The sequence below is a fragment of the Lytechinus pictus genome, chromosome 7, assembly GCF_037042905.1.
Source record: "Lytechinus pictus isolate F3 Inbred chromosome 7, Lp3.0, whole genome shotgun sequence".
Classification (NCBI taxonomy): Eukaryota; Metazoa; Echinodermata; class Echinoidea; order Temnopleuroida; family Toxopneustidae; genus Lytechinus; species Lytechinus pictus.
The window spans coordinates 9,215,439-9,241,737 of record NC_087251.1 but is presented as its reverse complement, the minus strand read 5'-3'; the positions used below and the strand labels follow the sequence as shown (position 1 = coordinate 9,241,737).

The 26,299-nt window shown below is 34.9% G+C and overlaps 1 protein-coding gene across 1 annotated transcript in view; it reads right to left on the bottom strand.

Annotated features, from left to right (window-relative positions):
- Positions 1-11,518: 11,518 nt before the first annotated feature.
- The window catches only part of LOC129265016 (pre-mRNA-processing factor 39-like), a 28,743-nt gene continuing 13,962 nt past the window's right edge, over positions 11,519-26,299 (bottom strand). Inside the window, exons 10-16 of the mRNA XM_064101871.1 lie at positions 20,138-20,264; positions 19,271-19,479; positions 18,499-18,558; positions 17,444-17,637; positions 17,018-17,095; positions 14,371-14,584; positions 11,519-13,779 (exon numbers count right to left, since the gene is read on the bottom strand). Coding sequence (XP_063957941.1) covers positions 13,726-13,779; positions 14,371-14,584; positions 17,018-17,095; positions 17,444-17,637; positions 18,499-18,558; positions 19,271-19,479; positions 20,138-20,264 — 936 coding nt within the window. The 3' untranslated portion in view covers positions 11,519-13,725. The remainder of the gene's footprint in view (positions 13,780-14,370; positions 14,585-17,017; positions 17,096-17,443; positions 17,638-18,498; positions 18,559-19,270; positions 19,480-20,137; positions 20,265-26,299) is intronic.

Sequence of the window (26,299 nt, the reverse complement as noted above, 5' to 3'; positions counted from 1 at the left end):
GTCCAATTTCATTACGTCTATTACCTTTTGGTCTAATAGCCAATTGGTCTACTTTCATTTCGTCCATGTTCCATTTGGTCTAACTGCAGTTGGTCCACTACACTTTGTCTAAACCCATTTCGGCTAATAATCATTATGTTGGTATATATCATTGCCATTATTTTGTCCAATCACCAATAGGTCCAATCATCATCTCGTCCAGTCATCATTTCGTCCAATATAGGCATATTCATTTCATCTTATAACCATAATGGTCTACTGGCACGAGGCCCCGACAGTGACTCTATGTATCATTACCGACTTGTTGTAGTATACTACTCCTGATTTGTGGTTCATATCAGCTCGCGTGAAAAAAACCCTCTTCCATCCGCCGACAGGGCATAGGCGGATCCAGGGAAAGGCCCGTCCCCCTCTCCTTACTGGCGCATGAAAAAAGGGGGAGAAAGAAAGAAAAAGGAAAAGAAGGGGAAAGAGAGGAGGAAAAAAGAATTAAGAGGAAGAATAAGAGGAGACAGACGAGTGAATGAAATAAGACTTGAAAAATATTTTTTGTAAATGTTTCATGTCACAAGGAGGCGCGATAGCTCAGTCAGTAGAGCGGGGGTTTCTGATTCCGGTGACCCGGGGTGCGTTAGTGCCCTTTGGTAAGGCATTTAAATAGTCATTACACCTACCAGGTCCCTCGGAGAGGACCTTAAGCAGTGGTTCCTCTTGTTGCTTGCTTACAAGCATTCATGCTTTCTTAGCAATCGGGTAAAAAATCACCATGTACCATGTACTATATTGGCTAGAATTTTCGCTCGCGCTTCGCGCTCGCATCCACATCTACTTCACAATTTTCATACATAGTGCTTGAAAAAGTGCTTAAATTTACCCCTTTTCTGACTGGAATATCAAGTATTTTTAGCTCGCGCTTCCCTCTCGCTTTATATTTTCAGTTATGATTGTTTTGCAAAGTGTACATCGATAATTATTACTATTCCTATTATCATTATTGTTACGAAGTTATATTTATGCATGTGTGTGAAATAAGGTAATGAAACTAAGCTTAGGTGCTGGACTCTCATTCAAGCTTTGTTTTTTTTCGGCAAGCTCCCTCCGTTTTACTCTAAAAAAAACTCATTTAAGGCAGCTTAATGTTATTAACTGTGTTTATCAAATATATAGGCCTAATTATGTTTCATATGATTTTTTGTTTTGTTATATTCTTTATTTTTATGCTATGTTTATTATATCATATACAACATTGTGAAACGGAAAACAGTACATAAATGAAATGATCAAAACATGTATTTAAAATGCCTAAAATCTAATAATGATAATAATATAATATATATAATAATATAGGGTATTTATATTGCGCACATGTCCACCTTGTTAGGTGCTCAAGGCGCTCCTATATTACCCGGCAAAGCTAGGCGTTCATAGCGCACACAGCTTTTTAAGGAATTACTTCCTACCGGTACCCATTTACCTCACCTGGGTTGAGTGCAGCACATTGTGGATCAGTTTCTTGCCGAAGGAAATTACGCCATGGCTGGGATTCGAACCCACGACCCTCTGTTTCAAATCTAGGTCTAAATCTAAAAAAAAAACGCGCACGCAAGTTTATTGAGATACGCAGCTTATTCTATATTCATAACGTGCTTGAATTTTGCAGTTTCAGATCAGGATATCAAAAAACTTCTGCTCGCATTATTAACATTAATGGAGGAAGATACCCAGTTACCCATCCTTTTCATGATTTACAAAACATTAATAGAGTGTCCTGTCCTTAGAAATCTATTTTTTCGCCGTCAAATTGTTTAGTTATATACCTATTCCGGTGGTTCATGATTACCGTACAAAAAGTGCTTAGAATGTCAATTTTTCAGGTCTAAATATAATTTTTTAAATTTAATTGTTGAAATATTTATCTTCCTCATGGTTAACTGCAGTTTAAAGGTCCCTTTTCAATCAGGCCAGAACTTATATTAAACATTTCTACTCCAGCTTCGAGCTCGCAGTAATTATCTAGTTACATACGCATCTTGTACATGATAAAAAACATTGCTCAGAATATTCCATTTTCTGTACAAAATACATGAAATAAAAAAAAAAATTATAGCTCGCACATCTCGCTCGCAATATTTAAATAGGGGTATTGAGATTACTACATATTGATGTTAAAAGAATAAAGCTAAGAAGTGACTGTTAGAACTACCCTTTCAAAGAAGATCACCTTTGAGCTGCCGATCTGGGAAAATATGGGTAAAAAAAATTGCGCCCCCCTATTGACGTTAAAATACACATAATACATCATTATCAATAATAGTCCCCAGTTGAGAAAAAGAATTATATTGGAATTACAGACAATTATTCCACCACTTGAAGCATGGAACAGAGAATGAAATATGTATTAGGTACAATCGGCCGTCCGATGCACAGGAGGGGTGAAACTATAGAGTACTCACTTTTTGTCAATTGAATAAAAAAAAAAATGTTTTGAAATATGTTGAAGTAAAATATATCGTCACACACACACACACACACACACACACACCCTCACATGCTGTGGCATTTTATATATATATATATATATATATATATATATATATATATATATATATATATATATATGTGATATCTCCCGACTCTAAATACACACAATCGCACATTTCAACACACACTCACACACACTTTAAAATCGTTCTGATGACTGAGAGAACTTGAACACAAAATACTGATTGTAGATATATTTTATTTTATATTTATCTTAACTCGAGTCTTGAAGAAAATACCGCTGCGACATTATGCGTTGCGACGTGTGACGTTATGCGTTAGAAATTTGCAGCGACATTATGCGTAGCGACATGAGTGCGTTAGAAAAGTTACGACATTATGCGTTGGACGCTCTTGGCATAATGTCGCAATATGCGACATTATGCGTTGGTGTGACATTATGCGTTGCTGCGACATTATCGGTTGTAACACGGCCTATGTATATTTATGTATCTTTAACCATCTATAATGAATGTTTATTAGGAGATATATCGAGCTGGAGCCACTTAAGTTGAGTTAATACTCGCCCTATACCATGCTATACCACACTACACAGAGAGAAAATCCATGATATCCCCCATATTCTTTAGAGTGTTACATTACTTTTGTGTCCCTTGCTGAGTAATAGTCAATGGAGGTTGGGTCGAGATGAGTCTCTGCTCTATCATGCCAAAATTTCATTGCCTCGAGAAATTTATGCTCACATCAATAACGCGCATTATAGATTATGACAGTCATGCATGTCCAAATAATTTTTCATTTAACAAAGAATAATGACAGCCGATGATGACAATAATTGCAATTCACTTGATTCGTGGGTCCATCCAAAAATAGGCTGAAAGATTGTGAGATCTTATTCATTGTCATGACAGACACTCTAGCCACACAATACGTATGATGTCAAGTCAAGCCATTCAAGCATCTAATCGTTCAAGATTGTCGATTCAGGAGAGAAACAGGTTCAGGAAGATAAAAGACTCGACTCGACTTGTGTGTGTGTGTATTTGAGTTTTGTCAGACGTGTATCAATCAGATATGATTATTTACGTCTGGACCGACCTTTAACGTCACCATCCGAAAGACGTGACCAGGGCTCGAACCTCGATCCACTGCATCAATTTGTAACTTCCCCACTTGGATTACAGGCGCACGCCACAACGCCCAGACTCGATGGATGGCAGAGATCTGATTTGAACTGGCGATGAGTTGATTGGGGCAGAGTTTACCTCCCAACTCCCTGATTGCAGATACCCGCAATTCAAAGTTTCATCCTGGTTTAGCATTAGGGCCTACTTTTTGTGATGACTGATCATGAAAGAGTCGATCAAAATATAACCAAATTTATCTCAATTTATATACCAGCTACTTAGTGCAAATAACTCCCCCATTTAGACAGACAGTTAACACAAACAAATTAGTCAATCGATACACTAAATGAATTATGATTTTTTAATGATAGGTAATAACAACCAATAGCCAGGCTAAAATTTGTCGTTGATATCTCACCCCAATAAAACCCAAGTACGAATCGGCTGGTGGTTAACTGAAGTTAAAACATTAACAATAACGATTTCATGAAATATAAAACCCATATAGGCCTACTACAGGCCAACATTGGAAATAATGATATATAAATTAGTACCTCAAATGCTATCTTATCCTCTTCAGGTATTATCTTCAATCCACAATAATGTTCACTAGACCCCTCATTTTCAAGTCTTTTTTTCTCTCTCGAGAAACTTCGCACCGAAAATATGTATTTTTGTTCAGAAAAAAAGGTATTTACACATTTTACATGACTGTATAGAGACCCGAATACGGTCCTAAAGTAGTTTGAGTTGGAGGGGGGGGGGGGGGTAAAAATACCGTCCTCACCCGTATTGTGTCTAAAAATATGACCTAGATTGTGTTGTAATTGTGTAACCCATTTCAAATGGGATGCTACTGATTGTGAGCAAGTGCGATGTTACTATTTTTGTCGAGCAAAAAAACATTTTCAATTCAGGATTTATTTCAAAGGCACGCGATGTCTTTATTCAATGCTTTCAATCAGCGTCGTGTGTGTTTTTTTATTGACGATACAAAGGCCTTTTTTTCTTTTCCGCTCTGTTCTCTTTACTTGTGATACAATTTAGTTTCGGTGTATTTAAAGATTATTCATCGCCAAAGTTTGAATTCATTTTCCTAAAATATATTATAAGTCTAAGAAAAAAAAAAAAATTTCCACTAAGTACCAATTAGCACGATTGAACATGTAGAACGGTCACTACAAAATTGTAAAACTTGAATTTTATTGCCAGATTTTCTTCACATTATTGATATACTCTCGTGAACGATATCTGGGGAAGATTATTATTGTTTTTACTCAAATTGATATTAAAAAAATATCAAATCATTTAGTTTTCTCGGCCTCAGTTTATGTTCAAAAGTGTTGGTGATCTTTCTAAAGTGTAGTAGCAACAAAAAATAAAAAATTGAGGATTCTCATTTTAATTTACAATAATTGATTAAACACTTTTATGGGACACGATTATTCCGCTTAGATATCATCATGTTTTATAAAATAAATGTCAATGACCTCTTACTCTCCTCCTACCTGTCACAATAGACTTTTCACCATCTCAAAAATCACATCGTATTCAATTATTTTACTTTCATGATTATACTTGGTCATCATAATATTGGATCCTTCTTCCTTCCCAATTACTTCCACTTACAATAATTTATTTATGATTATGCCCCTATGCATCATATTTTGTAGTGGTGATAACGGTTTTATTGTATTGGCAAATGTTGAATGTGAGCCAGCTTACTTACAAGAAAATGAGTTCCATGGAATCCCTGGAATCATGAACGTTCGATCTGCTTGCTAATCCTTTCCAATTAAAAGTAATCCCTTAATAGGATTACTGACATGAAATCGATAATCAGTTATCATATGACACCACATTCGATATAGTCTTCGTCCGTCAATTCGATCATTCTTATTGTTGAAAACATTGATAGATTAAGTCAGATAAGAAAATAATGATTGTTCTGATCGTAGGCAAAAGCATGCCAAATTAACCACCCAATTCGAAAAATGTATATTTTCCTGCACTTTTAATTTGGTTAAATTCGAATACGAAAGAAAATGGGTTTTTAATCTTAGAAACGTAAAAAGCGATGTGTTTCAATAAGATAGTAAGCATTCGCGCAGGTTGTTCAGTGTGGTTACCGTTCCTGTTGCATTACGCAACAATACACCATTCATGTTCCATAAGAGATAACCGTTTTTTTAGAACAAATGACAATGAACAACCTTCAGAACACACCATAACTGGGAAGCTTCTAAGGAAGAATAAAAGCTTTTTTTTCAAAACGTTATGCAATAGCCTGGGGCTGTTTCATAAAGTTGTTCGTAACTAAGTTAAGAGCGACTTTATAAGAACGACCGGTGAACCTTTCTTAACCATCGCCATTGAACATTTTGCTGTACCAGTCGCTCTTCAAGTCGCTCTTCAAGTCGCTCTTAACTTACTAACAGCATGGAGGTATAGAATACCTCTATGCTAACAGATATGAATCACCCACCGGGTGCGTTGCTATGTCATCATACATTTTCTTTTCTTTGTTATAGGTATACTCTGTAATATAATGTAATGAAATGTAATGTAATGTAATGCAATGTTAGTGTTTTAAGCAACGTGTATAGCACTTACTCCATCCTCTTCGGGATCCTCTCATATTATTTACCAAAAATTGTTGAATTCATGTTAGGTTTTGTCACCTTTTGTATCTTAATACTTTTTAGTTCCACCTTATAGGATTATTCAATCTTTGTGATACCAAGTAACTTTGGCCGATTTGTAAGATTATTTTCCTCATGTAGATATTTACTACAAATGGGTGCTATTAATGATTAATTTCAGACTATTACATTTGAATACTCCGAATTGAGCCTACTAATTTTATTCTCGAACACGAGGAAGGAGACATCATCTACATGGCTCTGTCGCGGTGATTTTTCTTTCATGTGGTTTGAAATTTTTACCTCGCTCTCCTCCGATCGAGGTGAAGTCTTTGAAACTGCAAGTTTTACGACTTAGTGGTAACATCGATCGTAATAAAACCCAGGTACATGCTTTGATTAGATCATTAATAGAAGATATAAGCACAGGGTAACACCCTTGAAGAGAAAGCAATTATACATTGATTTAGTAAATAAACTTCACCATGATTGACAAAATGACTTAGGGTAGCTGGCTTCGGTCCATCTCTATAGGCTTTTCATCATCCCATTCCATTCCTCGAAGTTCAGCCCATGGTAGACTGGCAGGATACCATTCTTATTTCAGCTTCTTTTATAAACATCCCCTTTCTTAATAATCCCGTTTCATGTCAATTCATAAATTTTCATTCTTCCTTTCACATTTAAAACACAAATATCCCATTAAAATTGTGCATGAATTTTTCACCTCGAGCAAATATAATTTTCCCCACCTCTGCCAGTCAGGTACAAATGAGTTGATCATTGTAAAATGAATCTATGATAAATAATATTTTCACGTCTGGAAGTATACCGGACATCGTGGCTAATGGTAGAGATCTCGTTTCATGAAATGGGAGGTCACGAGTTCGATCTTTGGCTGAGTCATATAACATTCCGCCTTCTTGTCAGGCGCTACACTTATTACAATTGAGAAGGGTATTAATAAAGTAATGTTTATGCAAGAAATGGGAAACAATTTATAGGAGCTGAAGTGACTACCCTGGGTAAATAAGAATTATCATTATTATAAAGTTATTGTTTGTAGTAGTTTCACCCTTTTCCAGTCAAAATCAAACTGTCTCATAATTTACAGGCGGCTATATTCATATACTTATATAACTGGAGCGATAGCCGCATTGATTGGGTCTGTCTGATGGGAAGTTGATCATGAACTCAATAAAATCTATAACCAAAATACAGTTAGACGCCGAGCTGAAAAGAATATTGTCTTGACCACGTATTGATTAACATTATTGACTCCCCATCCTTTATAAGGGAAACAAACCTATAAAGGCTGGTTATCGAGCTTTAAGTGGTGCATTGAATTTAAAGTCGGAATTTGGAAAAAGAAAATCCGTTATCTATTAACAATTCAGTTGACATGGTTGATTATTCTTAAATTATATTCGCCTTCCCATACATCCCACACACACACACTTTCTTCACCCCCCCCACTCTCTCTTAATCTGATCCCATTTCACTTCCTAATACTGAAATCGTCAGTGATTTTACGAACCGGCTCAAAACTAATTTTCAGTCAAATTTTAGTTTTTTTTTTGGAATATTCTGAAAGCCCGTGATTCACTCTACTGATTTGCCAAATTTCAGATCAAAATTCGTTTTATTTGAAGAATAAGAGCGTATTTAGATTTCTTACGAACCGGCTCAACTAAAATCCAAATTTAGAGGGCTAATATTCAAAGATAATTACCGAAATTATACCAAAATATGGAAGAGAAACTCAACTCTCACTACACATATGTCAAAACAGGAATGAAATTTCAAAACAAGTTTGACCAAGGCAGAACTGAAAGATTCACCACCTCAGCAGTTTTATTTTGTCACAATAAATGATCACTATGGAAGAATGAAACCTGTATTTAAGGGATGGTCCGGGCTGAAAATACTTATATCTAAATAAATAGAGTAAAATGCTGGAAATTTCATCAAAATCAGATAACAAATAACGAAGTTATTGAATTGTAAAGTTTATCAATATTTTGTGAAAAGTTATATGCACATCATCATGAACATTCATTAGGTGGGCTGATGATGTCACATCTCCACTTTCCTTTTTTAAATATTATTACATGAAATCATAAATGTTTCATTTTTTCATACATGTGTAAATGATGTGTCTCCATTATGATGAAATAATTTGCGGCAATAAATAACTAATGCACTTAATCAGTTGTCAATCCAATTGTTTAAGTTCTTGGTAGAATTTTTTTTTAATAGACCTAATTTCATATAATAAATAAGATTTAACTGCCAAAAAATGATATAATAAGAATATGCAAAAGAAAACAATTACCTGTGTTTTACATTGACCTTTTTAGATCGTGGTCTGAAATAAAGTATATTCACATGTTTAATGTTTTCGATATAAACCAAGAAATTATCTGGTATAATAGCAATATAAAACATGAGAAAGAAACGTTATTTTTTCAAAACTGGATCAAAGAGGGGATTTATAAAGTGGGACAGATTATAAAAGATGGGAATTGGAAAGATTTTTCATGTATTAGCAACTATTTTAAACGCAGACAATTGCTTACTTCTTTCGAATTGTCAAAACTCAAAAAGGCATTCCCACACTTCTGGTTAGAGAAATTACGTAATACAAGAACCCCACAACGGCTACAAACAGAAGAACCAAATGTGATTGAGTTAGCAACAGGTGACTCAATAAATGTCGAGAAAATGTCAGCTAAACACTATTATAGTTTGTTCGTGGATAAATATAAAGAAGAACCCGTTTGTTTACATTTTTGGCAAGATCGTTTAGACTTATCAAACGAATTTAATTGGAGTGAAGTATTTAAATTCAAATTTCAGCAAATTAATGACAATAAAATAAAACAATTCAATTTTAAACTTTTTCACAGAATATTGCCCAGTAAAGACAATTTATGCAAATGGGGAATTTCGAATGATAATTTATGTCGTACTTGCAATTGCAAGGAAACTATATGTCATTTTTTATTGACATGCAAAAAAGTCAGGATATTTTGGAAAATAGTTTCGTGTCTTATTCGGAATATTTTTGACCTTGCTATTGACATTATTGAAAAAACGATTATTATAGGATATGATATAGGCAACCGAAAAACAAAACTCGTCAATTTCATCCTTAATTATGCCCAATATACTGTATATAAGAATTATGTCAAAGAATGTAATGATAAAAAGAAACATGTGTTACATGGAAACTATCTATTGAAAGATTTGAAAGCAGAAATAAGATTTCACATAAGTTTGAAGTATAATCAGAAAAGATTTAATGAAAATGAGTTGCAAAAGATACGTTTTTACTTTGAGTGAATACACTACCAGTACCAGTCACGGTTTTTTGGGGTTCGCTGTTGGCTGGCCTGTTGGAGCCGGAGAACAATGGATTCAGTCCACTGTGAATCTATTGTTCTCTGGTTCTCAACGCGTGACGGCGGGCCGAGGAATTGTGACTGGTGGTGTAAGTAACATATTTTACTGTATTTGTTGTACTTTTTGTAAAATATTGTTGTGTGATACGATATGAATTTTGTTGATGTAAAAACTTGTATCTTTTGATATTTTTATGGACAATAAAGTACCTCAATTGAGGATAAATAGAAAAAAAATATAATAAATAAAATACAAAAGAACAAGTGGGGATATGACATCATTAGCGCATTTAATGAATATTCGATTTTGATCAAATTTTGAGCATTTTGCTCTGTGAATTCTATTCTATTTATTGAGATATAAATATTTCCAGCCTGGACCATCCCTTTAATTCCTCTTGGATTATCATATTGAATAATACATTGCATCAGTCCATAGTAAGCTATTAATTAAAAGATTAATTGCTCTTTCATATTCTGGTATTAAATTTATATTCTAATATTGTGGGGTTTTTAGTATTAAGCTTCCTAAGATTGTATTACCTTTATTTGTATGTGCACCGACACCAGTTCATTGAGACATTATTTTAACACTTGATAAGAATAAAATACTGGTAGATGTAGCCAAGAATTACACACTACTTCACACAAACATACTTTTTTTTAGCTGTACAGAGAAAATAACACATTGTCCATGCTTGGTACTGTCACCATTTCATGAAGTTGTCAGAACTGACAAATTGCAATTACCCAATAGTTGCCATAGAAACAGTTAGGCACATGGTTCTGAACCAATCACAACTCAGAATGAAATGTTCCCCTGGAGTGATTAAAAATCAGTCAGATTAAGTTGAATGTTCCCAAAAGCAAGCAAACTTTTCACTTATAATTAAAGGACATGCTAAACCTGGCATTGCATTTTAAACTGTTTGAAAAGTTGAAGATTATGTTCGGATGGATTTATCAAATGAATTAAATTTCCTTTTTGCACTACACTTAACCCTATCTTAACTGGGCTATTTCGGACCAGTATATACGGGGGGGGGGGGACCCCCCCCCCCTCATATCTCGGCCGCTGATTGCGCGATCGCCGCGAAAATTTGCACACACGTAGAGCCGGATGTAAACTACAAGACTGTATAGAAAAAAATTCAAAATATTAATTGTTTATATATTTTTATTAATTATGAAAATAAGCGTATAAAATTTGCCCTAAATTTGGGCTTTTTTGTGTATATTTTTGCCTTTAACTCAATTTATATAGCTAGAAGAAGGCTAATTTTTGGTGGGAGTATCAATCATAACATTTCTTACAAATATCTACAAAAAATTGCAAAAATATGATTAATTTCTTATGTATTTTATTGGTTTTTTTAATTCTTTGTATTTCTTTGTTTTTTCCGATGAACTTTGTCAGGGACTCTTTTGCGATCATAAATAGCATAAAATAAATCCATTAAAACCAACAAAAGTGAAAATAATCATACATATATGATTTTTGGTTGAAAAACACAATTTGCATTGACTTTGTACACGGAATCAAGTTTTTGAGCAATTTCGGGTCTGACATGCTCTTACAAAATGTTGCGTAATTTCGGAACCACGTACCCGGGCGTCGCAAATTTGGTCTCAAAAGATGCGCAAGACTTGAAAGTAAAAAGTCAGAGAGCGGTGCGGTAAAAAAAATTGGCGCGATGGCGTAGTGACGAAATTTGTCGAGGGGGGGGGGTCAATTTGACCCCCCCCCCCCAGTTTAATAAGGGTTAAGGGGCCTTTCAGACAGATTTTGGTTACAATAATGCATACATGAATATAAATAAAAGAGAAATGCATGTCAGTGATGTTCTTTACAAAATTTATTTATTTTTTCATGATCACAAAGTGAGCAAACAATAACGATCAACATCAAGTGCTAACTACCAAAGGCTGCTGAGCAAAGTGATGTACTTCAAATGTAAAACAATGATTTACAAATGACAAGAATATTTACAATGATTTTATAACTGAAATGAAAGGGTAAGTACAAGAATTCATGAACAATGAGCATGTACATTTATTGACCAATAGTATTTGCAAAATGTGACAATCTAAATGAAAAGTGTACATTTTTTTAAATATTTGTTTTTGTATTTGCAGAATTCACGATATTCAAACTCTATGAACTTCCATATTTTAGTGCATGATGGGCATGGATAATAATCGCACATTTACTCTTGAGATAGCCGTTAAGAATCTTTAACTGGACAATGTGGCATGTGCCTGCAGTCTAAGTGGAAAATTCAAATTGATTCAGATATCAATAAATCATGCCATGTTCTGGGTCACATTTTTTAAATGGTCATATTGAAGGTTGGCTGACTTTAATAATCATATTTGACCAATACATCTGCAAAAACTTACAAGTGGACAATTAAAATGCTGAAATGCCAAGCTAAACCAATAATTACTATTAGTTTGGTAAAAATGCCATTTTGTACTGTTCTATGCTTTTTAGAAGGCTATTTGCCAGATAGTGTGCATATTTACATTTAGAGGGTATTTTTACAGGGCTTTCATCATAATAAGAGACATTAATAAACACACCAAATTTTCAAAACAACATTTTTCCAGCAGAAAATAAAGTAATGTAATAAAGCTCCAAAGATTAAAAAAAAAAAGGAAATGCATCCGTTAACCTAAATCATTCTAAATTAAAATGCCAACAAGTGATTCAACTACAGGATCATCAAAATCACAGAGCGATTTCTAAAATATTCCTTCAGTTAGTTCAATATAACAAACAACCCCTAAAAAATTCAAATCTTTATGACATATGTGAACTTTGAATAGCTTACTGTATATCTAAATTTTGCTATCTTGGGATCTTATAAGTTATATGATCCCAAGAAAAAAAAAAAAAATCAATTTAGGAGCCAGATTAGTCGAACAGTAAGTACCTGAAGATATTCAGAAGTTGGACTTGATATTAGATAAGCATTACTATTCTCAAGGTTCATGATCATTTCACAATGATCAAGATAACCTCAGTATTGTTTATTATGATGGTCTAGTTTTTCACCTTGCTTAGCGACAATTGAATCTCCTGCCTTGAAATGGGACTTGGTTGATTGATGCTTTGATAATAGCACTGTACCTGTGAGAGATAGCCTTGCATAGAAAGTAATTGCTGTGTTTATCTTGATTCAATCAATAAAGATGACATTGGGCCAAAAAGAGTGTCCATCTGTATGGAAGACCACCTGTCTATAAAGACCAAAAATTGAGTTCCTATTGAAAAAAAAGTCACAATTCTTATCAACACGTATTAGTGGAAGTTGCCCACCAACATCACCTGTTTGTAAGGACTGCTTGTCTTGTAGGTTGGTCTTAATTTATATCACTTCATAGTTTGCACTGTCCTTCTCTTGTAGGTTCCCTGCCCATGACACATTTTCCTTACAGTATTTGGACCAACATCTCTCGTTAACTTTTTTGTTTCATTTAAAAAGAATGAATACAAATATGTCAAGGTTTGAGTTTATGAAAAGATTTTTAAAACTGAAACATCAAGAATCTTACATGAATTCAATTTTAGGAGGTTTATGAGAATGATACACATATGTAAAAATACATAGGATTCATTGATTTAAACCCAATTCAGAAATGCAGTTCAATGATATAGATATTACAAGAACAAAAAAAAAAAAAAACTACTTCACAATCAGCTCCTAATTTCAAAACATGAATGATAAAGTTAAAAAAGATCCACCTTCAATAAGAATGCAATAATTCATCTGAAATGCATCAATGAACAATTAGAAAACAGTGACACTTATAACAATTACCAAATCAAATACATTTTTAAGCTTGGGATTATGCAGCTTTGATTATCTATGATCTTCTGAAGGATAAAAAACAAAACACAAAGAAATGGTAACTTTCCACCAATGTTCTGTTTCTTCTACATCTCATGAAGAGTTCCAGTACTAAGATGTTGTCCTGATGAAACTGACATTGTATAATGTCATTATCAATGCTGTGTTGAGAATACAATCTGAAACCTGTTGTTGATTATTGTTGGGCAGCACCCCAGGCACCCCAGCTATCCCAGCTCATTTCAGCTCCCTGTGGAAGAAAGGGCAAAATGTTTCATAAAGAACATTTAATCCCATAGTAAATGTAAAAAGATATTTTTGAAGACAGTGCCAGTGATGATTTCTACTTTGTTGTGAAGCCAAAAACAAAACATGCAATCGTAATGGTGTTTAGTGTAAAACACACCCTTTTATTTTACTTTACTTTATTTTATTCTATTTATTTACTTTTTATTTTTCGAGGGGGGGGGGGGGAATTCAAAACATAATACAGAGATGCATTTGGAAAAGTACATCTTGGTCCTGTTACATACAATAAATATTTACAGCAAATTTCAACTTGTTATTCTTTGATTGCCATAGACATATAATTGGGCAAAATTGTACGATCAATACTCTGAAGCTTTGTCATAAGTATATGTTCTGCATTATGTTTTGCGTGTTGTGACAATACTCTGTTTCTACATTTCATGTATATCTGTTGTTTTGGGGTTTTTTAAAAGAAAAAAATGAAAATAAAGTGAAAATTTGATTTATTCACTATGTTATATTTATCATGACTAAACCTTCAGTGGATTATTAAGACAAAGAATGTGATAAAGTGATTGGTATGGTCCCTTACCCCCATTCCTGTGTTAGCTGCTGCTGCTGATGTTGTTGTTGTTGCTGTTCCTCCAGACTGCTGGTTATAGTTATATCCACTGTTGTAGTTATACCCTGAACCACTTGAATTGTTATCATTCTGGTTGTTGGTTGTCTTAGCTTTCTTCTTCTCCGGTGCCTTGGTATCATTCGACGTCTGGCTGGTGGTGTTTGGTGTAGAAGGGGCATCCCCACTTAAATATAAAATAAACAGAATTGAAATTCTCCATTAATTTCCATTGTCTAAATTTATTTGAATTTGAAACCCAATGATTATGATGCGATGTTATATGTGTATTACAACAGATTTTGTTTGGGACAAGATAAGATACATTGGAGGTCCAGGGTTGAGGGAAAACAAAATTCCCCGATTTTTCCCTGATGAAGTTTAAAAATTTAAACCCATTCCCAGTTTCTCATGTTTTCTAAGTTGTTACAGTGAATTACATGTATTTTTAGTATAAAAACAATTATGTATTAGTACCACCATAACCAGTCATTCAATGGATGTTATATTTGATACGCAACAAAATATAACAGTCTGACTACAATGCTTTCGACTTTTCGGCTGATCAAAATTTCCTGATTTTTCCCTCATTTGAGGTATTTAAAAAAAATCAAATTCCCTGATTTTCCCTGACTGGAAAAAAAGTAAAATAACCCTGATGGGCTGGGAACCCTGTAGTCTAATATATTTATACCCATGCAAGAAGTTTTGTTGCAGCTCAGCAACAATAGATTCAACTTGTGCAAAGCTGACTAGATGAATCACATAAAAGAATCATGACAGTTAAGTGTTCAGTTTAATGCAGACTGATAATATTAACAAGATGAATGCCTCTGGCCGTCTCACCTGCATCACGCGATTCAATATAGCAGCAGTGCTGATTTTGAAAACTACTATAACTCGCACAAGATGTTCAGTGATACTTGGTTACTCTTATTTCTACGTTTTATGAACTAGACCCATACACTTATAGAGATATGATGGTAATTCAACAAATACCCCCAACGTGGCCAAAGTTCATTGACCTTACATGACCTTTGACCTTGATCATGTGACCTGAAACTCGTACAGGATGTTCAGTGATACTTGATTACTCTTATGTCCAAGTTTCAAGAGAAAGATCCATCAACTTTCCAAGTTATGATGGTAATTCAACAGATACCCCCATTAAGCCAAAGTTCATTGACCTTTGACCTTGGTCATGTGACCTAAAATGCGCAAAGGATGTTCAGTGATACTTGATTACTCTTATGTCCAAGTTTTATGAACTAGACCAACACACTTTCAAAGTTATGGCGGTAATTCAACAAATACCCCAATTTGACCAAAGTTCATTGACCCTAAATGACCTTTGACCTTGATCATGTGACCTGAAACTTGCACAGGATGTTCAGTAATACTTGATTACTATTATGTCCAAGTTTCATGAATCAGATCCATAAACTTTTAAAGTTATGATGGTAAATCTACAGATACCCCCAATTCGGCCAAAGTTCATTGACCCTAAATGACCATTGACCTTGGTCATGTGACGTGAAACTCATGCAGGATGTTCAGTGATACTTGATTAACCTTATGTATAAGTTTCATGAACTAGGTCCATATATTTTCTAAGTTATGATGACATTTCAAAAACTTAACCTTAGGTTAAGATTTTGATGTTGATTCCCCCAACATGGTCTAAGTTCATTGACCCTAAATGACCATTGACCTTGGTCATGTGACGTGAAACTCATGCAGGATGTTCAGTAATACTTGATTAACCTTATGGCCAAGTTTCATGAACTAGGTCCATATACATATTAAGTTATGCTGTCATTTCAAAAACTTAACCTCAGGTTAAGATTTGGTGTTGACGCCGCCGCCGTCGCCGCCGCCGCCGCCGTCGGAAAAGCGGCGCCTATAGTCTCACTCTGCTATGCAGGTGAGACAAAAACAAACATCACTTATGCTAAGAAAGATTTCTTTGCATTTCTTCCATTAGGGTGTTTTTGGTTGACATTAGATGCCCAGGATAAAGCTGACCCTCAGCCGGATAGGCTGCAAGTGGCTGCTAACCAACTAGCCTACATCTGTTTGCACGGCAGCTGCTTGCAGGCTTCACTCATTTTGTTCACAAACTTTGCTGAATGAAACCGTGCAACCCATAACTCTTGATAATCAGATGATGGCAATCAATTTTATTTTCACCATTAAGATTTATCATAAGCAAGCAAGAAGCAATTTCACAATTATCTTTGTTTTCAGTAAGTTTATGATTCAGATCAAATTGCATTTCATTGTGCTGATTACTACTGACCTGTTGTGAAAAGAAAACTGCAATCAGCATAAATAATATTCGCGCTGTCCTATCACTAGAACACCTGCTGTTCTGTGTGTCTGAGTGATTGCATGGTTTGGGTAAACAGGCAATCGGACGCAAAATAATAAAAATCCAATTCTACTCTGATATCATGAAATTCATTTTTCTGATAATTATGAAAAGTCTCATGACTCAGTCCCAGACAAAGCACACCAATTTTCATAAAGTGATATAAAAAAAAAAACTGATAAGATAACTTTTCTACTTTTGGTCATTCCCAAACTAGTGTTAATAGAGGGGCGTAAAGCTTGCACCTACCTGGAATCTGCTGAACGTTTCTTGCTAGATGAGATGTTCTTGACCAACTTCTGATGTTCATCTACAGCATCATGGGTTCTACGATGAAAGATATAAATCAACATTGAAGTTATACCAAAAAAAATACTTGAACCAATGCTAGTCAACAGAATGCATATCAATCCATCCAACTCCTACTTGCCTATATAATATTGTGTCTTATATTGTTCAGATCGAATATACAATCTAATTTCCTGGTTGCAAGCCAGAAATGTACTGACTTGATTAAACTTCCCCAGCAATCCTTTTACTTTCCAAATATAGTGTTATTCTGAAGGAGGAAATTTATGTAAAAAACAATATCTCTTATACAAACAGCACATCGCTACTGATGTTTTCACTTTAATTGAAACTTTGCATATTAAAAAGGAAGTCACACCAACTTACGCTGCAGGGTTGTTACCAAAGTCCTGTAGAAACTGTATCTTGCGCTGTGCAAACTGTATCTTGACATCTTGAGGTACGTTGCTTGAGATGACCGTATCAAAGATGGCAGTCATTTTCTCTTCATTGAGTGGTGACCGTTGATATTCCACATCCATCATCAGTGTATAGATCTGCTCTTTCAGTACAGGACTCACCTGAAGTGTACAAGAATATTCATTGGTAATGAGAGTGACCTCAGCCTTACCTGGGTGGTGTTTATAAAGCTGTTCATAAAGTTAAGCCAACTTAATGCATGAATGGAACATGTTCTTAGGTGCTATGTAGTGATAAATCATTTAGCACAATTACATTAAATTCAATTCAGTAACAAGGTCGTTAGCGGTGCGTAAAATTATTCACACAGCTTTATGAAATGCCCTACAGGGGATGTTTCATTATATATGAAAATCCAAATAGGTTTCTCAATCACTTTCAATTACATCAGCTGAAATCTTAAATATTGTATGCACATAATCATGTTCATTATTATAATTACTTTGAAACATACATTTTTAGTGAGCAGCATATTATCTTGATAGTATAAATCAAATTACTTGACATAGCTTCATACTTCGTGAAATGCTAGGATGTAAAAAGAATCTTTGGCCTGGCATCTCTGCACTTCATATTCCTGCCATTTTGTAAGGTAGCAGAACTTTAGGAACATCTTTATGAAGGCATTAAATCTTTGAAAACTGTAAAATATATTGTTTCAAAACAATGAACTCTAAATGTTTCCATTATCACACAAGAACTTGAACTAGAAAGTAATATATATTAAATTAAGCGATTTGGTTCTGATTCAAGTAATTTACAAACTGTAAGTTACCCCTCCCCCCCAAAAAAAAATAACACTCAGACACTTCTTATCAAAGGCTTGAATATTTATTACGATACATAAACCGCAATGGATTGTTTTTCAATCAAACACACTTCTACTTTTATATGCATTCTGATTCCTCTTTTCCATATATTTACCCCAAATACCATCAGGGGAAGGTAATGAAATACTTCACCTGTTTTTGAACTAAGACTTTCTCCAGCACCTTGATGGCAGTATCAGTATCTCCTAGAATCTACAAAAAATACACAATCAAACAAACCCACTTTAAACATTTAATGTATAATCAACACACATTCAGTGCATTGAAGTATGATTAAGGTGATATTCTGATCATACTTAGTAAAGCCTATGACAGTAGTTAATTGGTAAATTACACACAAGCAAATCACAATAATAGAACAGTGATGCATGTAATTTGTTTGATAGTTAATATCAACAATTCTTTTGTGTATTACCTAATAATGATGCATGTGATATTTGATAGAGTTGATCAGAGATTCTTTTGTGTATTACCTAGTGTTCTGTAAATCATTTCAATATCATTTGTTGATACAAAAAATTTGGACAGTAAAAGCACAAATGGCCCTACATAAACACAAGATAAAATTGTTAGAATCAATTGACCAAACAGTAAATATGAAATCTCTCAACATATTTTTGGCATTCAAAATAATAAAGGTGAACACTAGAATGTTTACCTATTCAATAAGACACCAGAGTCTTTGGGTGACTCTAGAAAAGATTATAACCCCAAAGCATTCAATTTTGGGAATTCTAGGGACGATTTGGCCCATGACCAGTGCAAAATTATCCATCACACTGATGGATTGTCTTCAGTGGCAAAGTTTGGTTTGATGCTAAATCTAAAGTGAATACTGTCTCCATGGTTCTTATCTAGTTTTCTTTTGGATTGGGTAAAACCAATAAAATAATCCAATACTAACCTTTTGATAAAACCTTGCTAGCTTTCCTGCAAAGAAAGACTGTCCGGTGGCTGTTTTAGCATCATCAATGCAACCCTCGTAGAGCTTAATGACCTCATCATTATTGCCAGCTCTACGTTCAAAGTTGATGCGTTCTAAACGGATCATGACAGAGTCTTGCTGCTTGGTTTGAAGCTGCTCAAGGATCTCTCTAGCGCGATCAATGTTTCCTGTAATGATGGAGAATATTATGCAGAAGGAACACGATGAACATTGTCTACTCCCTACCCCCTCTTCCTAAAACCATGTAAATCAAGGTCTATCGCCCTGAAATTCTCTCTGAATATACTGAACATGACAAAAAATAATATCTTGTTTCCCCAAGCAGTTCTCATTGTACTCGCTGATTGATATGCATGAAAAGATGTAATAAACTTACATTATTAGGCCCGTATTCTGAACTCAGGTTTACATTAAACCCTGCTTTAAAGTTGTAGTTGAACTATGGAGAGCAAATTGGGGCACGATTCCCTAACAGTACATTCAATTTATTAACTCATACGACACCCAATTGTTCATAATTGTCTGGGAATGATAACCGTTTTTCTTTGTTATGAAAGCAAAATGAAACCAAATAGTAAACATAAGAAATATACAATAAAAACAGAATATTTTGATTTTTGGCTCCCAATAATTTTAGCACAGAGTTAGAGCGTGGTCTAAGTTAAACCTAACTTCAGAATACGGGCCTTAGAATCTAACAGTCCGTGGCAGAATTCAGGTAGGGGAAAACAGAGGATACCCAGCCTATTATATTTTTTTATCAACTGAAATTCTGTTTTGTGTTGTATTAGGAAGAAAATTCACAAGCAATATGTATAGCCTCACCATATTTTTCTTCAAATGCTGCCCATTGAATGTTAATAGCTGGTTTAGATGGTAGATGGGTCCCACATGCTCTCTTGAATACTTCTGATGCAGCTTCCTGACCTGTCTTCTCCATATAACGAGCATACTACAATCAAAAGTAGATTAATAACATAACAAGTGGAATGCCTCTGGCCGTCTCACCTGCATCACGCGATTCAATATAGCAGCAGTGCTGATTTTGAAAACTACTATAACTCGCACAAGATGTTCAGTGATACTTGGTTACTCTTATTTCCACGTTTTATGAACTAGACCAATACACTTATAGAGATATGATGGCAATTCAACAAATACCCCCAACGTGGCCAAAGTTCTTTGACCTTACATGACCTTTGACCTCAACCGCGTAGCCAGGATTTCATTTTGGAGGGGGCGGTAAATGCACGCGAAGCGTGCCAACACTTACAGAGCGCGCGAAGCGCGCTCCCTAGGGGGTGGGTGCAGGGAGGGGGAGTTTTCCCCTCCCGCGCGAAGCGCGGAGCTTTCGGTGTTTCATAAATTAAAATGAAAAGGAGCCGTCTCTCTTGTCGTCAGCTCTAATTCAGTTGACTATATTCTGATTTTGAACATTGATTTCAAAAGTGATTGTGATATGTTCGAACGCACTAAAAGGGATAAATGGAGGAAATTAAAATAACAATTACCCCGCGCGAAGCGCGGAAGCTAAAGCGTTTTATCAATTGTTTTTTAAGAAAAGGGTCCCGGGAAAAGGGTATCAAGTTAGTTATATCATGTATATTGAATTCCCGTGGAAAGTTTGATTACAAACAATTTAGCGACAGTGCATATTTTTAACTCGCAAAACAGAGAAGAAGAAGGGTGCCGGGAGGAAGACATTCCTCCACGCGCAGAGCAATGAAACTCTGAAATTTCTAAGGGCGGACGTTACGTCAAATGCAGATATCTCCAATACCCCCATCGGCTCTATTGATTTTCTAAGATTATTGAACTTCATTACAAGGAAAATAGAGCGCAAAAAGTTGAAGCTTCTGTGATTTATTGAAATTATATTATAAAAATAATAATTTCTTTGACTCATCCTGAAGCGCTCGCATTTGAACAATTAAGAAACTTAAGTGTCTTTCAAAATTTCAAACTGAGGGCGCAAAACAAGACAGGAGATGAAATGTGCAGGGAAATGACATGAAGTTTCATCGAATTTGATAAAAATATTGTACTTTTTTATTTAATACGACACAAATTTTATACCTTCCTCTTTTTCAATTAGGAACCTGTTTACCCCAAAATTATGAATGTTTATTAACAAGCTAAAGCGGGAGAAGTTGCCTATATGGGGGTGACGGCAACATTTGATATAAAGATTTTACCCGCCCGGAGCCGACCCGACCAGAAGTGCGGAATGTTGCGTGATCAATTTGAAGAAAAAAAAGACAACCTCATATAATTCGGCCTAATCTTACTCTAATTCCATGCCCTAATGTATACATTTTAACTTTAAGTAGCAAGGAACGCACTAGCCCTATAACCGAGGTGGAAAGACAGGGTTAAAGAAAGGGTGAGGGAAAGGAGAACTGCAATATTGTCATTTGACCGCGCAAAGCGCGGAAGCAAAATTCATATATATATAAATTTAGAGCGAGAGTGAAGGAGTTTCGTTAAGGTACTAATTCTTTTGAGAGAAAAATAAAGAATGAAAAGAAAAACCCACAAAGCTACCTTTCTTCCCCTTCCTCCCTTTGCTTTCCTTTTCTCCTCTCTTTTTCCCCTTCCTTTTTTTCTTTTTTGGGACGTTTTTTTTGGGGGGCGACCGCCCCCACCGCCCCCCCCTGGCTACGCGCCTGTTTGACCTTGATCATGTGACCTGAAACTCGCACAGGATGTTCAGTGATACTTGATTACTATTATGTCCAAGTTTTATGAACTAGACCAACACACTTTCAAATTTATGGCTGTAATTCAACAAATACCCCAATTTGGCCAAAGTTCATTGACCCTAAATGACCTTTGACCTTGATCATGTGACCTGAAACTTGCACAGGATGTTCAGTAATACTTGATTACTATTATGTCCAAGTTTCATGAATCAGATCCATAAACTTTCAAAGTTATGATGGTAATTCAACAGATACCCCCAATTCGGCCAAAGTTCATTGACCCTAAATGACCTTTGACCTTGGTCATGTGATGTGAAACTCATGCAGGATGTTCAGTGATACTTGATTAACCTTATGTATAAGTTTCATGAACTAGGTCCATATATTTTCTAAGTTATGATGACATTTCAAAAACTTAACCTTAGGTTAAGATTTTGATGTTGATTCCCCCAACATGGTCTAAGTTCATTGACCCTAAATGACCTTTGACCTTGGTCATGTGACATGAAACTCAGGCAGGATGTTCAGTAATACTTGATTAACCTTATGGCCAAGTTTCATGAACTAGGTCCATATACTTTCTAAGTTATGCTGTCATTTCAAAAACTTAACCTCAGGTTAAGATTTGGTGTTGACGCCGCCGCCGCCGGAAAAGCGGCGCCTATAGTCTCACTCTGCTATGCAGGTGAGACAAAAACACCAATATGGCAAGAATTTCAGATATTCAATCAGTTCTTATGAACCTGTACGCCAAATTGATTACAAAAATTAATTTGCAGCAAATCAGCAAGCTTACCAATTTAAAATGGGTGAAATTTTCTCCACAAAAAATGAAAATCTTACTAGGGACACAGCCTCATTTTGTATGCTATCAATATATTTTTTTCTTCAGAACATGACTTCATAAAAACATACTTGCACTTTGAAAGCAGAAGATAAGGGATATTTATTCAAAGCTAGAGGTAATTAGCAATGTCACTTTAAACATGCAGATAAGAGAATTGCTTAGTATTCAATGGGTTTGGAATAGATTATCTTAATAATTAAAGATAATCTACAGTGCGTATATAAAAAAAACGGGACAGTTTTGAAAAGTCTATACAAAATTTGTTTCAAATTATGATATCTATATTTTGATGTTAATAGATGCTCTGAAATCTTATCTTCGAAATGCAATTTAAAAAAATAAATTTTTTTCATGCTTGAGCGAACACGGAACGTTTTTGTCGGGGGACCAAAAAGAGGCTTGCGCCAGAATGGCAGAATATGAGCAATATGATGATCAGACTTCTTGCTAATCAGCAAACTTCCTCATAACCTTTTCATTATCTGTGCCATCATTTTCGAATTATGCTGTCAAATTTATTTACAAATTTATTTATTTACTCGAATTATTTTGTTTTTCCCATTTAAACTTCTTTTACCTTTGAATTTTCCTTAATAAGAAAAGAAGACTTTTTTTGTCAACCCAAGCAAGAAGATTTGCATTATTAATTATTAAGATACAAAAACTTCGAAATAAATATGCCAAAATAAATATGCCAGAATGCTTTTGAAAAAAGATTATAATACATCACAAATTTCTTTGCTGCAGTCACTGAAGTGGCAATCAGTAGATCAGCATATAAAATATCAGTATTGTGTTCTTGTATATAAAATAATGAATGATTTAGTTCCAAATTATTTAAAACCTTTAGTATGTAAACGGCCCGTGAAATACAGGACACGGTTTTCTTTACGATGCCCCCTTCAGCTTCCCAAAGCTAGAATTGAACATAAAAGAAAATCTTTCGCATATGCAGGGCTCGATTTTAGCGGGAGCCCGGTGGCAAATGGCTCCCTACAAAACCTCTGCGGGCTCCTTAGAAAGTAATTGAAAAAGCCCGGCGGGCTCCCTAACTTTTTTCTAGTACCAGCCACAAAAACGGTTCCATTATCATTACCGCCGTGTGTAATTTCTAATGCACACATTTTCCCTATGGATAACACGATTCTGTGATATAGGAGTTTGAATTGGACATGAGATAAATCCCAGAATTCTAATTATAACCTCGCATTGGTGAGTCTGTCGCTGTGTAGACTTCTGCTCTGCTCGCAAAACGGAGCCTATTATTAACATCCAAAATAACTTACCTCGGTTGTGAATTATAACTGAAAAATCATTTGTTTCATTGTGTTCTAAGGGAGGGGTAAATATCAGACAGTAAATCATCAAACAATTAAGGCACCATCTGATTTAAGGGCCGCCGGATTTAATTACGCACGCACTGACACTTGAGCAAGTCTGAGCTCTCTCTCTCTCTGCCAGAGCTCTGGGGGACGATTAGGTCAGTAAAGGCCTCAATGATGGTGATTTTCTGTTTCAGATAGAGTGTACATTTCAGGTCAATTTTTTTAAAACAACCGATAAAGTTGGATGATTTCTTCATTGTGATGTATATTTAAGTTATTAATAAATACTTTTTCACCAAATTTAGACTCCCTCATAGAGAAATGCAATTTCCGTGGAGATCTGCATTTTCAAAGAACTGCAGGAAAAGTTAGGGTACACGTACATGTACATAAACATGTGCCTACATGTGACATACTTAGCCTGTGTGGTTTTGGACTGATATAAAAAGGACATTATGGAGTAGAAATTACATAATTATTAATTTCCTTTACTTATACATACTTGTATATCCAAGTCCACCTCACAGTCACACCCACACAAACACACACTAACCCACACCCATGATTCTGAGCATGAAAAAAATATTTTTTAACAAATAATTTAGAGTTCTAGATCTTTCATAATTTATTATTAGTAGATCAGACTCTCTCCCTATATTTTTATATATATTTATTCATCTTGTTTATTTATTTTATTCATTTTTGTTTATTTATTTATCTATTTTGGAGGGGGGGGGTCATTAAAAAAAAAAGCCAGTGTGTTTGTGAAGTTGTATACTGGTGTGTAAGGGTGATGGGGTATCAAAATACACTTAAACACTTAAAATCTGACCTGGTGTTAATGATTATTAAAAAAAAAACATATCGTGATAGTGCGTTTTAATTTTTGAAATAGTTAAATGACCAGTATTATACAAAAATAAATGTGATAAACTTGGGCTCCTTAAAACCCTTGAGGGCTCCCTATAAAAAAGTGCTTGAGGAGCCCGGCAGGCTCCCTAAGAAAAAAGTTAAGGTCAGGCCCTGATATGTCGGACCCAAATTATTTAATGCACTTCCTTCAAATTTACAAGTTTGTACCTCCTTGTTAGTTTTTAAAAAATTATGCAAAGCCTTTCATACGAATTGATAAAGAGCGAAATGATATTCCATTGATTTACAATGCTATGTATGTTTAAATTGTCACTTCCCACTCTATATTTTGGTGTTAATTGTTTCTGATGTTAGATATTTTGTATTTTTGATGTTGTTTGTTGTTGTTGTTCATAGTTATCTTGACATGTATTTTAAACTGTAGGGCGCCTTTGTAAAGCAGTTTTAAGAACTGAACAGGCCTACCCTGCAGTATAAAATAAATAAAACAAAATAAATAAATAAATAATAATTGGGAAAACTTGTAATTATTCAAATCCTTTTATTGTGAAACAAATTATGTTATGGTACCTTTAAAAGACATAAATCCAATTTTCAAGGGGTTATTGATTCCTTGACCAAGTTTTATAATATGCTTGACAAGACAAAAAGGAAGGGATTCATGTCTTTCAATGGCAATGGTGTATTGAGTCAATTTTGAAGGAGCTAGATACCGCAGATCGGGTAAAATGTATTTTAAAAATTGTGAGCGAACGAAGCGAGCACGCAAATATTCCCACTTTTTTATTACAATATCAAATTTTGTGATAGATTTTGACATAATATTCAGAAAATAATATCATATTTTACTTTCTATCTTTCCTTTTATTTCCTTTCCACTTTTTTCTTGGTCATGATTTTTTTTTTATTGAGGGGGGGGGGGGGAGCATCCCCGAGCCCCCGCCCATCTGTATGGCACTGTCCAAAAGGCACCATAACATTTGTAGCACACAATGAAAGGATTTGAAAAAAAATATACACGCTCTCCCATACTTCGGTTGAAAAAAAAATTGTTTTGCCTGAAGAAGGAATATTCAAAGCTAAAAGAGAACACATTAAAAAGAAACAACAGAACAATTTAAGCAAATAAATAGATTTAAAATTGAATTTTGACCGCATAATTTGAAAATTATGGCAAAGATAATGAAAAGGTTAAGAGGAAGTCTGCTGATTAGCAAGAAGTCGATCATCATATTTATCA